Source organism: Mustela putorius, unplaced genomic scaffold (assembly GCF_011764305.1).
Source record: "Mustela putorius furo isolate JIRA1106 unplaced genomic scaffold, ASM1176430v1.1 tig00000139_pilon_pilon_pilon, whole genome shotgun sequence".
In the NCBI taxonomy this organism is placed as follows: Eukaryota; Metazoa; Chordata; class Mammalia; order Carnivora; family Mustelidae; genus Mustela; species Mustela putorius.
Genome location: NW_025421293.1, coordinates 6591781 through 6607387, shown reverse-complemented (window position 1 = coordinate 6607387; position 15607 = coordinate 6591781). Strand labels below are relative to the sequence as shown.

Below are 15607 nucleotides of genomic sequence, written 5' to 3'. Positions count from 1 at the left end.
GGGACACTGAAGAGCCGGGCCGGAGCCGAGCCTTCCCCGGGCTCGTCAGCGGAGGGAGGCAGCGCTGCGGAGCAGGGTCAGGAGGGACAGCTACTGCTCAACTTTTCACACGTTCTCAGAGCTGCTGCTGGAACCAGCACGCGTCAGCCTGATATTTAAAGTCATCTCTCATTCTGGTTCACGGAGACACCAGACGGCCCCCCCAAGCAGCAGCCTGAACGGGGAAGAAATCACGCTTGCCGAGACCTTGAAAAAGAAAACCAAAGCCTGCTTTTACTGATGCGTCCAGAGTCGGTCCAGGGAGGACGACGCCAGCACGACACTCGTGTTTAACAGACACGAACACGGGGGCGGGAAACGGCTTTACAGAGACACGATGCTTTCACGAGTTAGGGCGACGGACCGCCGCGGGCCGCCCGCTCACTTCATGTTCTTCACGAAGTCCTCACCCTTCTTGATGGACGCCTTCAGCTCGGGGATGGCTTCCGCTATCATCTTCTCTTCGAAAGGGGAGATCTTGCCGATGCCCAGATTCTTCTCGATGCCCTTTTTCTGGAGGAGACGGGAGGGGATAAAATCGGACAATTTAAAAAAATTAAGAAAGATCACTGTGATGCTGTAAATTTTACACCAGGTTTCCATGAACGAGGCTGTTGAGGAAAACCTGATGCGTAACTTCACAACCCTGCCTGGCCCACCCACCCGGGAGGGAGCCCGACCACCATGTGTGAGCTGCGCGTGGAGCCCGGGGTTCGGGCAAGCTGCCCCCATCCGGACCCCAGCACTCACTCCATGCGCACCTTAGCCAAGGCGGTTTCCTTATCCAGAAAACGGGCGGACTATCCACCCCAGAGGAGGCCGTGAGAACGCCTGTGGGCGGCTTGGGCCACGGAGCACTCAATCCCCAGCAGCACCGAATGTCATTCTCCCGGGCATGGAGCAGACTTTCGGGTTCTCGGCTGCCACCAAATTGGTAATATCCACCCAAGTCCAATGTAATCACGTAGGGAGAGGGGAGACGTCAGGAAAACAGGTGTCTGTCACTGTCACCCGCACGGCTGAGTGGGTGTGCCTGCGCCAGCAGCCGAAGCTTCCCAGTCGCCTCCCCAGAGAGCCTGCCCTGACCCCAGGGCCTGCACAGCCTGCCACACCCCACAGTTCCAGAATTAGTCTGCTTAGTGACTGTCTCTCCACCCCACGGGGTCCCTGAGGCCTGGGGCCACGTTCTCAGGGATCTTTGGACATTGGGGCGTCTGTGGGAAGGGTTTCTGGGTGGCACGGAACGTCGACAGACCGTTTCATTCTGGGCAAGAGATGAAGGCAACCACCCTTCTGCCTGACGTCGGCAGCTGCGTCGGAAACAGAAAGCTGGCTAGACCGTGTGCGTGCAAGAGCCCCGGTGGGGTCTGCTCCCCGAACACTCGGGCAGTCACTAGACTGGACAGCTGCCCCTCAACAGCCTGGCCAAGCAACGGGACCGGAAGGGCTCCATCCTAGACGCCAGCACTTTGAGGGGACAACCTAGACCATGCTCCAGAAGAAAACCCGTGGCGGTAAGGCAGGGAAGCAGGAAACCCTCAGTTGGGCATCCTCTCTGGGTCTGGTGGAGGGAGGCCTTTCCTTCGGGACAGTCACGGCTGCCTTGAGGTAGAGCGAGTGTCTCATCAAGAAACACAGAGACGCAGCCGATACGCACCCCCAGCAGTAAGGGCGTGGAGAAGTAGCCGCAGTCTGCCTCCTGGGACTTCACGAAGGAACACTCGACGACGCCTTCCTTTCCGTTCATCGCATCCACGAGGGAGAAGACAAACCGCGCTCCGGCATACGCCATGGACAGGGTGGCGGAGCCTAGGAGAACCAGGCGGGTCAAATAAGCATCGTGGCCAGCCACAAGATCCAGACCAGCCGGCCCTGCAGCTAAACCCAGCAGCTGCAAAGCCCTCTGCGTCGGCTGTGCAGGATCTGGGTCGGCATCTCGTGCCTTGACAAACGCAGGGATGGCACGACCTTCAGCGCCGAGCCACTCCACAAAGCCGGGCTGCTCCCGGCCATCAGGCTGGCTCAGCCAGAGAACATATAGGAAGCCGAGAAAAGCATTCGCTGCCTGCCCGGGCCTTTCCAGTCTTCAGCTGGGAACTGCTGCGGGGCCTCTGGCATCAGCAGCCCACCCGGGCGCTGCCCCCGGGAACCCACCTGCTCCAGCTTTGGCCTTCACCACCTCCGTGCCGGCCTCCTGGATCCGCCCCGTCACGGCTGTCAGCTGGTCCTGGGGAAGGTCTACCTTGGGAGTGCACTGCGGGCCAAAGCCACAGGGACCACGTGAGCCACCAGTCCCAGACCCCACGCTCTCCTCCCCCACTCAGGGGAGACACTCCCCACCCCGCCCCGCACTGCCACTACACAGAAACCGAGACCGACTCTGCTTTAAAGAAAAAGTCAACTTTGCTGTAACGTGGCCCTTACACCCACCCCCCGCTGCACCTTTTTTCAAAGTAGGCTCCACACTCAATGCGGGGCTTGAACCCACGACCTGAAATGGAGTCACGTGTTCCACCAATGGAGTCAGCTAGGCGCCACCCACCACCCATCCCTACTCATTTTAAAAGACCCTTTAATATTTTGGACTAATTTTAGAGAGAAGTTGTAAAAACAGCACAGAGCTTTCCCACACTCGGCTTACCCTAACCTTAGCATCTTACGTAACCACAGCGCAATTATGAAGACCAGGAAGTTATCACCGATACATGACGTACAGACCTTACACAAATGTCACCCACTCGCTCACTGCTGTCCCTTTCCTGTCCCCAGTTCCCATGCAGGGGCCCACCTCAGTTGGTCCCCTAGCAGTCCTGTCTTCCCAGACACTTGTCAAGAGGGCTGGCTGCTGGTTTTGTAGAACCTCCACGATGTTAGATTTTATAGAAGGTTTTTTTCATGCTTTTCTCATAAAGTTATATGCACTTTTGGCAGGAACAGCATAAATATTTTGCGTCCTCCTCAGTGCGTTTTACTCAGGGACAGAAATTGACTTAATTTATCTTATCCTTGGTGGTACTCACCTTGTCTCCACTCAATTTATTATTTTTTTAAATTGTAAGTAATCTATACACCCAGCGTGGGGCTCAAACTCATAAAGCTGAGATCAAGGGTGCCAAATTCTACTAATGGGAGTCAGCTGGGCACCCCTCTAATCATTTTTAAATAAAGCAGCTGTGCCTGCCCTGACCCAACTGCGATTTCGGGGATTTCTTACAGCAGTTTTCGTTGTGTGCTGGGTGTCGGCCGCTGTGAGCACCTTCTGACCACACTCACTGCCACAGGCATGGACCCCTGAAGTGCTGGACCCTGACCACAGCCCCACAGGCCACTCAAGAATCCGCCTGCCCCACCCCCAACCCTGGACAATGGCTGGGGCTGTCTGTATCCCTAGCAGGAATCTTCTCAAAGTATGACAGATGCTTAGTTCTTTGTCCCTCTGTCTTCAGTACCTCGAGGCAGAAGCTCCTGAAGGTGTGGCTTCCTGGCACAGTGACACACTTACCTGCGAGATCAGGGGGATGATGGTCTTCCCGGCATGGCCGCCAATGACTGGAACATTGACTCGTGCAGGATCCAGACCCTGGCCATCAAAGTATGAAGCTCTGTTAATTTTTTTTTTTTTTTTTTTACTTATTTGACAGAGATCACAAGTAGACAGAGAGGCAGGCAGAGAGAGAGAGGAGAAAGCAGGCTCCCCACCGAGCACAGAGCCTGATGCGGGGCTCGATCCCAGGACCCTGGATCATGACCTGAGCTGAAGGCAGAGGCTTTAACCCACTGAGCCACCCAGGCACCCCTGGAGCTGTTAATTTTTAAAGCTCTTTGAGAATAAACTATGTCATATCCTCCTAAAGCACCAACACTGGAAAAATCCACAGAAGCCAGAACAAAGACACCACAGAAGCCCGAGTCCAGCTGTGGTCTGATCGCCTACCATGGCCCGCCACCTGTGGAACATCACGGAGAGGAGTACGGGTCACCCGGTGAGGTCCCTATGGGGGTCTTCCTTTACAGGGAGCAGAATTCTGCCTCCTTGCAGGGTCCCCACATTGGTCCCCGTCAGTCTGGTATCTTCTGAGAATCAGAGGATAGTCGTTTCCCCAGAGCTAAGGTCATTCGTCACGCACCAGCCCAGATTCACGTCCCCACCCTCTGTCACAGAGAACGAGTCCAATTCCCTCCCTCTGACTGGAGAGCAAAATTCAGAACAATTCCAGAAAACCCCGGGGGTGAGAAGTCTGTCACCTCAAACAGTGATCAGGACAGAATAAAACGGAGCTGCAAGGGGCCAGAACATCATGGTTCTTTGTCAGGGCTTAACAGGAGAGGCTGATTCATGGGTTAAACGGGAGGCACAACGCCCCCACAAATCTGTGGACCAGGTATTTCTTCCACTGGCCCGCAAAAGAAAAAAAAGAAAAGAAAAGAAAAACTCAGGTGGGAGTTATGGGAGGAAGTGAGCAGTCCCCCATGACGTCACCTTCCCCAAACGCCGCAGCTGCTGGAGAGAGCAGCCCCAAGTTGGGAACCCGCCTTGTCCCAAGAAGGGAGACCCAGCATCGAGAGGGGGCAGACCCTCAGGACCAAGTCCACAGAGCAGGATGCTCACACAGCGGCGCCTCTGTGCCAAGGCAGTGTGCTGGTGACCAGCGACACAGGTGTGGACAGAGCCCCTGCTTTTGAGACCCTCACCGTCGATTATGAGGCAGACTCAAGTGGCGCCCCTGAGATGGCCACACGGGGTGGCCCTGGCAGCAAGGGGAACACTTCATCAGCCTGGGAGAAGCTTTCTGGGACAGACGTCACGTCATCTGGGAAGGAAAGGCAGGACTTTGCCAAAGGAAGGCTGTTCCAGGCAAAAGCAGCATCAAGAGCAAAGGCCTGGGGCGTCAAGAAAACGAATCTATCCCAAAAGCCGAGAAGGTGGCCAAGGAGGCGGAATATGGCCGAGAGGACCGAAGGAGGCTCCAGACACTGGAGCTTTAAGGGTCAACTTTCATTCCTGATACAATTCAAGATATTTCCAGAATGCCCGAGAGCCTGAGGGAGAGGACACGTCCCTGAACTGAAGCTCGATAAGCACTAGGTTCTCTCCCAGGGCCCAAGATGCCCTTTCCTCCACCGCAGAAAGAACTTCCCAGTCTGTGACAGCCCCGTCCCACAGAGCTGTCTGTGACAATGCAGGAGTCTATGTCGCCACCGAGGATCTGAAATGTGGCTGGTGCAACAGAGGACAGGGATTTCTCATTTTCTGTAATTCTAAGTCATCTAAGTCATGTGCAGTTAGCCTGTGGCAGCAGGACCAGAGGCCGGGGGAGATGGCGTGCTTTGGGCCCCAAGAGCTGGAAGCACCCAGAGAGCCCAGACAATGAACACTGGGGCTCCCAGGAAGCAGCGCCGGGAGCCCCAGGAGGCTCGACCCCCACCTACCGGCCTGTTCTTGGTCAGACTCAGTGGGAGCGCACGCTCCTCGGGAAAGCCTGTCCTGACTCAACCACCCTCCACATCCGCACCCAAGTGCTGATCCAATTCTGCTGGCTCTTGAGTCACAAGGGACCCCCGTCCCTCGGAGAGGGGCTGCAGCATGAACGAGAGCAGGGCACCCCACTCCAGGGCGGACCTGTCTGGGGCACGGGGCAGTAAGATCAAGGTCAACAGTCTTATGGGTGCAGGACAACTGCTCCTACTGGCCCCCTCCTCTGCAAAGGCAGAAAAAGACGGCCCGAAGCTCCAGAGGGACACTGCTTCAGGCCTAAAGAAGCGGTGCTGCTGGATCCACCAACGAGCTGCGAGGGGCACGGAGGACACCAGGGCTGGCACTGGTGCTAACACCCCCTGCCCCCCAGCAAGGGCCCAGTGAGCCAGAGGTGACTGCAGTCAGAACGACTGCTGGGAACGACGATCCTGACATCTCGGGAGTTCAGGAATGACCCCCAATACTTCATGTTTGCCAATTTTATCATTTCTCTACCAATCAGCAGGCGAATCCTGTTCCAGTTTTCAGAGGCCATGAACTTCGAGACTATAGCCCAGCTGAGGCAACGAGAAACCCGAGGAAAAAGCCCGGACCCTCCCACGCACCAGGGGGACAGAGAGGGAGTGGCGTGAACACTCTGGCTGGCTGTGGTTGAAACGTGCGGGGGGCTGGGTGGACCCCCCCCCCCAACGAAACCTGAGAGCTCCTCTCCCCGACAGAGGCAGCTCCAAGAGCACTGGAGACCCCCTGGTCTCCTATGTCTGCCGCTCAGCCTCGGACGGCTGAGGGGGAGCCTGAGGGACACCCGATGCGGCTCTTACCTTCAGTTCTGCAATGAACGTGTTGGCTCTGACGATGTCCAGGGTCGTCACCCCAAAGATTTTATTGGGATTGTATGCCCCGTGTTTCTTGAAAACTTCCGTTGCGATTGGGATGGTGGAGTTCACCTGGCAAATGCAAGAGACAGGCGGGACTTGCCTTGCATCCTGAGAGACGAGCTACACACGACATCTTTTCCCCAGACCGGGGGCCAAGTCCTAAGGGGCCAAACCGTCCCGATAACATTTTCTGTGGGCAACCCGCCGTCACTACGGAACAGGTCAGTGTGCTGACTTCCTATTCTCCCCTCCTCAAACAACCCTTCGAGGGCCCGCAGTTCGGAAGTGCACGTGACCTTCAGGCTGTCAACCTAACAGGTGAGGCTGGCCCCACGAGACATGGCCCGTGCCCACTGGGGCCGACACCTGGACACAGCACCGCACTACACAGGGCCAAGACCTCAGGCAGCCCCGGGAACAAGTCCCAGCTCAGCCACCCTGTGAGGTTAAGCCCAGGAGAGTGGTTTCCTCACAGCAGAGACGACCACCTCCTTGAGGCCGTGAAGGTTCTGGAACTTAATATACAGCAAGTGCTAACACAGCGCCTGGTGCCCAGAGAGGGCATCATGAAGATGGACACAGCCACGGGATTTCCGTCAGGTGCTAGGCAAGCGTCCCAGCCAAAGTGGTGACCGCCCCGAGGGAGAGCTACTTGGCGATCGGCTCCCCAGAGGCCCTGGGAACAAGCTCTAGGGGAGGCCTGGCAGGCACGTCCTCAGTCAACATCACTGTCACTGCGCTTCCACCCCGGGAGGGAGGCAAGAATAATAAATGCGACCCATGGCACTGCTGGGGGGCCGCGGGGGGGTGCCGCGGTCTTCTCGGGGAGGGTGCAGCACATGCGCTTTTGAGATTGAAGGAGAAGCTCCCACAAAAGCCGTGAGCAGGGCCCGGGGTGGCTGAGCAAGCCTGATGGGGGAACCAGAAGCTGCAAACCCCGAGCAGAACAGGGTAAGGGAAGTGAATGGGCCACCACGTTCAGGCCTCAACAAGGGACGTTGTGCATGGGGAACGGACACAGAGAGGGGAAGTGATGTGTCCAAAGGCACGCGGTGGTGGGAAAAAGTAGGCTGGAATTCACACTTGGTTCATCCGATGTGTCTGCTGCGGCCCCTTCACTGTATTTTGGTCCCCGTAAGCACCTCCTGCCTCCTCCTCCTGCTCACTGGGGGCGTCAGGAATGGCATCAGTGGCCTCTGCCAGCAGAACTCACCGGATTCGAAATGATGCAGATCATGGCCTCGGGGCAATGCTGGGCGCAGGCCGCGGTCAGGGTGGCCACGATGGAGGCATTGGTGTTGAACAGGTCATCCCGGGTCATGCCTGAGAGTGATCCAAATCAAGATGTTCACAGAGCACGGGATGATCTGCCCGCTGCCTGCCCGGCGCCGTGTGGCAGTTGTTAGAGGGAAGCCAAGTGTGAGCGGGACAGGGTCCCTCTTCCAAGCCAATCTATCTTGTAGGAAAGGCAGCCTAGAGTGACAAGTTCTCACACAGCGGCTTGTGGGGGGCTGGAGCGTGGGGAGGGGGCTTAGGGAGGGAGCGACCTGAGGAGGCTCCAAAAGGGCCAGTAAGAGCTCCAGAGCAGCAGGTGGGGGAAGGGCACTCCGGGAAGACAGGGTGCCTGGGAGCACCAGACCGGGAGCACCAGACCGGGCAGGGCACAGACACGGCAGACATGGGCCAGGCCAAGAAAGGGATTTCTCTGGAATTCTTCTCTGCCACAGAGACACGGACTCAGTCCGGTGTAAGGGAAAACCACGTCCCCACCGGACGGGCAGGGGGATGCGAGGCAAGGCAAGGCCTCCGAACACGCACCTGGTTTTCTGGGGACTCCGGCTGGGATAACCACCACATCGCAGCCTTTCAGGCAATCCGGCAGCTGCTCAGGTCCGAGGTAGCCTAGACACCGCCCCAGGAGAGAGAAAGTTCACATTCTCTGATCTGGAGAGCCGAGGACATCTGTGGGGATGGAGCCAGGGCAAGACGGCACCTGCTGGGTCCAGTGTCAACCCCAGGCCCCCAGAAGGGCCGCAAAGCCCCCCTGCGAAGTGCTCCCTGACCACTGCCGCTCGCGGGTCTGACGGTCCCAGCCCCGCTTCATACCGCTTTCCCCCAGCCTCCCACTGCCTGGGGCCCACCCCCGTGGAAAGGATCAACCCTTTCGCCACCCCCCTCCCCCACCAAACCAAGCTCAGCCGCTTGTCTTTACTGGACCCGCTGGTACCTCTAAGGCCTTCCTGGCTCCCAGTTCCAAGAGCGGCTTATTCCCTCTCCCCCCACCACCGCCCAGTCGTCCTAACAAAAGCTCCATCTCCGTGGGGTCAGATCATAAGACACGCCGAAAGCTCCATGAGAAAATCATGGTGCTGCTAAAGTAATACATCTAATACTGGTATCTCTTTTGTTTATTCCTATCATCTGAGGGGAAAAAGGTCCATTTTCAAAGGTTACCAGGGAAATTTGCTCCAATGACTAAAATCTGCTTTGATTTAGGCTTTTCCCTTATGGCAGGAGCTTTCAGAAGCTCCAAAAGACAACGAGCAAACACATTCAGAGACTCCAGAAGGCACATAAACGTCCCAGCTCACAGCTGACCTCCCGAGTTGTGCCTGCAGGCGGAAGACGCGTGTGGATACCGTCCCGCGGGGCAACCCCACACGCCGGCAGCAGAGACAGGAATTACTACCACCTCTCTGGCCCGCAATCTGGGACTTTACAGGAAGAGCAGCTTTCCCAAAGAAGGCTGTGCTTCTAAGAAGCTGGAAGAGGAGCCCGGGGTGATGGGCCGGCCGGCCCACAGCACATGAAGGCAACGTGCAGCCCACGGGAGACAGCATTCCTATGGCCCCCCAACTCTGGAAGTCCCTGAAAGTTCCCCTTCCCCATCCTATTACTTTTTACATGAGGAAAAAAACTAAAAATGGGAAGATTAGACCACCTCTGTTTTTCTGAAAGACGCTATTTAAATCTTTACAGGCTCAAGTACAGAAAGACGTAGTCATTCGTGAATTCAACTCCATGATGAACGTGGAAACTGAGTCTCTGATCTACTTCCACTGAGGAACCGTGTCCTATCACCTGGACTCTGGTCTGCTGGGGAGAAGGGGAGCAAAGTCTCCAGGCACAGCGTGTCTGGTTACCTTTCACGGTCGCTCTGGTCTCGATGTGGCTCAGATCTGCGGCCACCCCGGGCGTATGAGCGATATCGTAGAGGGTCAGGCGGCTCACTAAGGGACTGTTCTTGAGGAGAAGCGCCAGGGGCTGCCCGATTCCTCCAGAAGCCCCCAGCACGGCCACTTTAGCATTTTTCTAAAAAGAGACACAGAGAAAGGACTCAATACAGAATCAGTATTAGAAGTAGTCACATGAACGCCTATAAAATACACCGCACTAGGCGTCTTTTATTGCGCTGGTGCCTGGTCCAAAGGTCCAGTTTCCTTCTGAAGCAGAGAGGCTTATCTCAGGAAAACAGGGAACTTAGGTCCACAGATGTTGTGACAGTCAGGGTCCTACCGCAAACAGCCCCCGAAAGATGAACAAGCTTTACTCAGGCAACCTTCCCTTCAACCTCCAGTTTTAAAAACTAGAAACAACCATACTGGGCACCTACTGACAGGCCGGTCATGTGGGGAAGCAGGAATGGGAAGAGCCCTGCTGGCTCTGGCAGGGGACAGGGAGCTGATGAGGGGTGCACGGAGCATCAGGAGGGATGCACGTTTCGGAAGGCTCCTTGCCCCACAGTTCAGTCGATCTGCAGCCTCGGTACCCGTGCCCCACACTCTGGGTCTAGCAGGATCACCCACCGGGCTGACAACGCCCACAGAGAGCCAGGCTCTTTGAAGCAGGACAGGGCTCAGGCCTCTGTGTTTCCAGCCAGATTTCTGGGTGACTCTGGCACTGGCTGGAGCCTGAGATCACTGTGGCCCCACACCACGCCCGGCAGAACACGCAGCAGGTGGCTCTGGGCATGTCAGCTGCAGGAAGGGTTAAAAAGTGACAGCTGAGAGACTCGACTGCCTTGCCAGCACCTAGAAGGCTGGAGCTAGCAGGGTTTCTGTCAGTTTATTGGTCACCTTAGTGGAGCTAAAAGTCTAAAGACAGCAGCCACTCCAGAGCTAAGTACATCTAAGGACTGGCAATCGCTTAATCCCCTTCTTTTTCTTATACCAAGGAGTGGGACTGAGGAGTCAGGTGGCAACTCCACGTTTAATCTTTGAGGAAGTGCCAGACTGTCTTCCAAAAGGGGCTGCTTATTCATGTTTAAGGCTCACCTCCAATTCAACAGGCACGGACTTCCTACCTGCCACACGCCAGACTGACTTGCCAGCACCAACAAGACCTGCGAACCCAAAGGCGTGCGGACCAAAAAACAGCATCTAGTGTGACAAGTGCCAGGGAGGGAGACACTAGGAGAGAAAGTGTGAGAGGGGGCTTTGGAGGAGGAGCAGTTTACCAGATGGATGCTAGGGGGGAGGAGCTGTGGAGTATGGCCCAGCGAAGGGAAGCAGTCCCCTATGGCTCGGGCGTTGTTGGATGCATGTGGAGGAAGAAGGTAGGGCCGAAGCTGAGAGCCTAGCAGAGTCTATCTGGTCCTTCTGGGCAACAGGGAACGGTGAAAGGCCTTAGAAGCTGAGAAAAACGTGTCCAGAACTGCATTTCATTATTTATTTATTTTTAAAAGATTTCATTTTTATTTGACAGAGAAGCACACGAGAGAACACAAGTAGGGGTAGCAGCTGAGGGAGAAGCAGGCTCCCCAGTGAGCAGGGAGCCCCCTGCCCAGGACCCTGGGATCATGACCTGAGCTGAAGGCAGTCACTTAACTGACTGAGCCACCCAGACACCCCAGTGTTTTAAAAAGGTTATGAGGCAGCATGGAAGATGGCCTGGAAATATCCAAGAACAGAGGCAGAGAGACTACTGCAACAGTCCAAGCATGACTCAAGGGTGGGATCCAGGCAAGCAAGGATGGGCAGGCTACAAGAGATTCAGTCACCCCCTTCCACTTCCATACAGCTGCTGAGTGGAGGGAGGAACCTGCGATGACAACTTGCCGGCCTGAGTGGACAACATTGCCTTGAAGCAAGATACGGAACTGAGGAGGGGTAAGGGGTCTTGGAGAAAGGATAATGAGTCTCATTTTGCATGCTGGGTTTGAGCCCCTTGAAACATCCAGACACACACGTGCCAGTAGGCTAAAGGCTTGGTCTGGAGGCGCGATGCATCTGCACTGAGATTACTGGCAGCCCCAGAAAGCACAAAGGGGAACACAGTGACAGGCGCACTAGGGACAGAGCCCTGTGAACACCAGCATTTAGGGAGGAAGAGGAGTCTGTGAAGGATGGTGACCAAATGGGGCTTACCACCACCCCCACCCCATCCATTTCCAACAACTAAGTCAATGACTGCCTCCTGGTAACCTTTCCCACGAGGGGCAGAATTTATTATACAGTAGGACTTCACCTGAAACTCACACCACCCAGCAACCTTATCTACTGGGAATACCAAAAGCAAAATGGTAGCCAAGGGCCATGTGTCAGTCTGTCCTGTAGCTGGAACTGAGCTAGGTCTTTCCTTATCTGACGCTCAGAACTCCATTAAGCAATATTAACTGACTCATTTTACAGATGAGGAACTGAGGCCCAGAAGTCGTAATACACCTGGGCCCCAAAAGATAGCAAATGAGGATGTGGGACACAAGCCAAACACGGGCAACTTGACCCTTCAATCTGGGCTTAAAAAAACCCCATCTAGTCTAAGCCATGGCCTACAGCTCACTCTCATTATATAAAAGGTACCCTTTCCCATTAGGGCTCACTCAAGGCCCAAACAAAACAGTCCTCAGTGAGCTTATTTGTACCCTAACCTTATGAATGAGAAGGGAGCCTACTCTGGGCCAGCAGACAGCTGCCAGGGAAAGAGACAGACTAATAGCGGGGACAGGAACCCAAAGTCCCACACATGTCCTCTTGGACAGCCATCTGCTTTGGGTCCCTAGACTCTCACCACAGACTGTATTTTACAACAATGGCCCCTAGTAATAATGGACTTTGGTTATCAAACCCTGAAACCAAAGCCCAAACAAAACCCAAGCTGTGTCATCTGCTTAAGAAAGGTAAACTCTAAAAGCACATAAAACCAAAAATCTTGACTTCAGTTTTGATTTTTTTTTTTTTTAAATTGGTGCTATAAAGGGGGACCCTTGACTTCCCAGGAAACTTAACTAGCCAGATCAACCCAGAACTGAGGTCTGGCAGTCTCTACTTCTAGATCGTCAGTCATGACTCACATCTTGTCTCTGTTCCTAGGGACCTCTGATTCCAACTCTCACATTCCCAGCTCTGTTAGGCACTCCAGGGGTCCCATAAACCTAACTGTCTAAATAAATGTATGCTTTCTACCTCTCCCACCCTGCTCCCAAATAGGACCGGTGTTCTCCCAAATTCAAACCCTCAGAACCATTTCCTGCCTCTTCCCTTATCAGAGACACCCAGTTAGGACACGGAAAACCTGACATCTCAAACACCTCCCTTACCTTCCGTTCCCATTCTATTATCTACGGCTCTACCTCAAAACCATCTTTCTGAAAATTAACTTTTAATCATTTCATTTCCTCACTGAAAAATCTCCTCGAAGTCCCTTATGGCCAGATTACTCAGCCCGACTTCCAAGGTTCTGCTGCGGAGCCCAACATCAGAGAGAGAGAGAAGAGAAGAGAAGGAAGAAAAGACAGGAAGAGGGATGGAGGGAGGGAAGAAAGAAAGCAAGAGGGAGCAAAGAAGGGAAAGGAAAAGAAAGAAAAAGAGAAAGAGAAGGAACGGAATGGAAGAAAAGGAAAGAAAGGAGAGAGACTGACTTGATGACCTCACTAGGGTCTTTAAGTAAATCAGTCCCTTACAATACCTAAGATGACCTCACTCATTCTGTTGCTTTGTGTTGAGGTGATGTCATTATTTGTATATTACAAAGTTTCAACAATTTCGTTAATATGGATAAAAACACAGCCCTTCAGGGGTGGAATCTTCACAGTGTAGACAGAATCTGCAGTACTGTGGAGATTAACTTGTGATCTCTTTGCAGAAGACCAGTCACCAAACCTGCAGATCTTCTCTGCATTGAGGAGTTGGTTGTCAACAGCACACACGCAGCAACTTCTGCAAAGGGGTAACACTTCCCTCATTTCTAAGTTTGCTCTACAATGTAAGTCTATTATGGTTTGCTTTTAAAGTTCTATTTCTTGTGTTATAACATATATATTAGTGTACACCCACAGAAATAAATATATCGAGGCCATGCTCTTGATACATTTTTACTCCCTTTTTAAAAAAAATTTATTTATTTGACAGAAAGAGATCACAAGCAGGCAGAGAGAGAGAGAGGAGGAAGCAGGCTCCTCTGCTGAGCAGAGAGCCCGATGTGCGACTCGTCCCAGGACCCTGGGATCATGACCTGAGCTGAAGGCAGAGGCGTTAATCCACTGAGCCACCCAGGGGCCCCTACATTTTTACTCTTAAGGATACCAGATTCAGGAGCACCTAGGTGGCTTGGTTAGTTAAGCCTCTTGATTTCCACTTGGGTCGTGATCTCAGGGCTGTGGGATTGAACCCCAGACTCTGCACTAGGTATGGGCTCTGCACAAGATTCTTTCTCCCTCTACCTCTCCCCCTCCCGACTCTCTTAAAAAAAAAAAAAAAAAAGGACACAGGATCCAAAGTCTCTAGACCAATGTACTTCTTTCTCTCAATCTCATCATTCTGACTTACTCCAGTTCCTTCTCAGCATCACCACCTCTATGTCCCATACGCATTTTAAACTTAACATCTCAAACGGAGCTCCTAATATCCTTCCCTACCCAAACCCACTCTCCTCCAACAGCCTTTCTCATCCCAGCAATTTCCAAAGCCCGACGTCTTGGTGACCTTCATTCTGGTCCCCCTCAGCCAACCGTCCCTCAGCAAATCCCACAATCTTACCGGAGCTCGGTTCCCTTCCTTCCCCCGCTCCTCAGCATCAGCCTCGGGCACCTCCACCGGTCCTAAGTTGGGGCCTCTCTCACTCAAGTGCTGCTCCTTACTCATCTTGGTCTCTCCTGCAGCGCCCAGCAGGGGCAGGGCGAGCCCGGACACTCGGTGCTCCTGTGTATTTCTTTTTCAAATGAATCTTATAAACAGGAAACCGAGCTGAAGGACAGAACCTAAAACAGAAATCTGGACTCTCCTTTACTAATCAACTCCCTCCTGGGTGCGATACTTGAAAGAGGCAACGTGGGTTCGCCAACTTTAGTTCTATTAGAATCACCGGGGCACCTGGCCCACATGCAAAAGGGGGCAGGTCCTACCCTCCTTCCGTGCACCCGGCCCCGGGCCTCATCAGCTTGCAGGTGATTCTAACACACGCCATCCTTCAGGTGCCTAAAAATAGCTTCGGCTCGCGCACTCCCAGAAGCCTTGCACAGTCACCACACCTGGGGGCAGGCCCAGGCCGCCCACCGCAAGCAGGATCCTACAAAAGGGTCCCGAGGAGCAGGCCGCATCTTCACGTTCTCAGAGGGAAAGCTGGGTTATCCAAGCCCCCCGGACAGTGCCCGGGAGAGCGGACTTGTAGTTGTCCAGCCCGGAGACTGCAAGCTTGGACCAGTGCCCCACCCCCGGTATCTCAGTCCGCCTGCACTGGGGAGTTAACGGGGACACGCTATTTGCACGGATGCCACAAGAACCAGGTTAGTGGCCTCAAGGACGACAGGAAGTTGCAAACAATCGTGAATTCTTTTCGGCGCTACAGCCCCGAAGCTTCCCAACCCTGAAGCTGTGCAGACCCAGGGCGGGCTCTCTGGGGGGTCCGGGGGGACGAGCCGGGGCTGGGGGGCTTCCCCCCTCCCTCTCCCGGACTTTCTCTCCGCACTGCCCTCCCGGTATCCCGGCCGGCCCACGGCGCCACAGGCGCGGGTCGGTACTCGACGACCCTGCGGTCTAGGCTGGCCCGGGGACCCGTCGTCCGGCCTACCTGGGCCGAGGTGCTGAAGCTGCGGCGGAGAGCGGCGCCGGCAGGGCGGGCGAGGGCGGAGAACATGGCTGGAGCGGGCGGGGAGCGGAACGACAGGCGAAGGAACGGGCGGCTGGCAAGTGACACCAACGACCTCCACACGGCAACCGGCCTCCCGGTGCCGCTTCGCCGGGTCTCGCGAGAGGGGCCCGGCTTCCGGCCCCGCCCA

General features: G+C 54.8%; 2 protein-coding genes across 2 annotated transcripts in view; one reads left to right on the top strand and one right to left on the bottom strand.

Moving 5' to 3' along the window:
- Positions 1 to 247: 247 nt before the first annotated feature.
- On the bottom strand, positions 248 to 15595 carry MDH2 (malate dehydrogenase 2). The gene is made up of 9 exons (XM_004761631.3): positions 15400 to 15595; positions 9537 to 9705; positions 8212 to 8295; positions 7607 to 7716; positions 6337 to 6462; positions 3542 to 3619; positions 2194 to 2293; positions 1697 to 1848; positions 248 to 552 (listed from the first exon to the last, which is right to left on the bottom strand). The coding sequence occupies exons 1-9, from the start codon at positions 15463 to 15465 to the stop codon at positions 421 to 423; spliced, it is 1017 nt and encodes a 338-aa protein (XP_004761688.1). The 5' UTR covers positions 15466 to 15595; the 3' UTR covers positions 248 to 420.
- STYXL1 (serine/threonine/tyrosine interacting like 1) overlaps positions 14843 to 15607 on the top strand; it is a 56643-nt gene continuing 55878 nt past the window's right edge. The window contains exon 1 of the mRNA XM_045074978.1: positions 14843 to 15115. The gene's annotated coding sequence lies outside the window, so the exon portion shown is untranslated. The remainder of the gene's footprint in view (positions 15116 to 15607) is intronic.

Coding starts and splice junctions, on each gene's coding strand:
- MDH2 (XM_004761631.3), bottom strand. CDS start 15,465: ATGTTCTCCGCCCTCGCCCGCCCTGCCGGCGCCGCTCTCCGCCGCAGC. Junction 9,706..15,399: donor GCTTCAGCACCTCGGCCCAG/GTAGGCCGGACG, acceptor GTCTCTTTTTAG/AAAAATGCTAAAGTGGCCGT. Junction 553..1,696: donor CCACGCCCTTACTGCTGGGG/GTGCGTATCGGC, acceptor CGTCTCCTCCAG/AAAAAGGGCATCGAGAAGAA.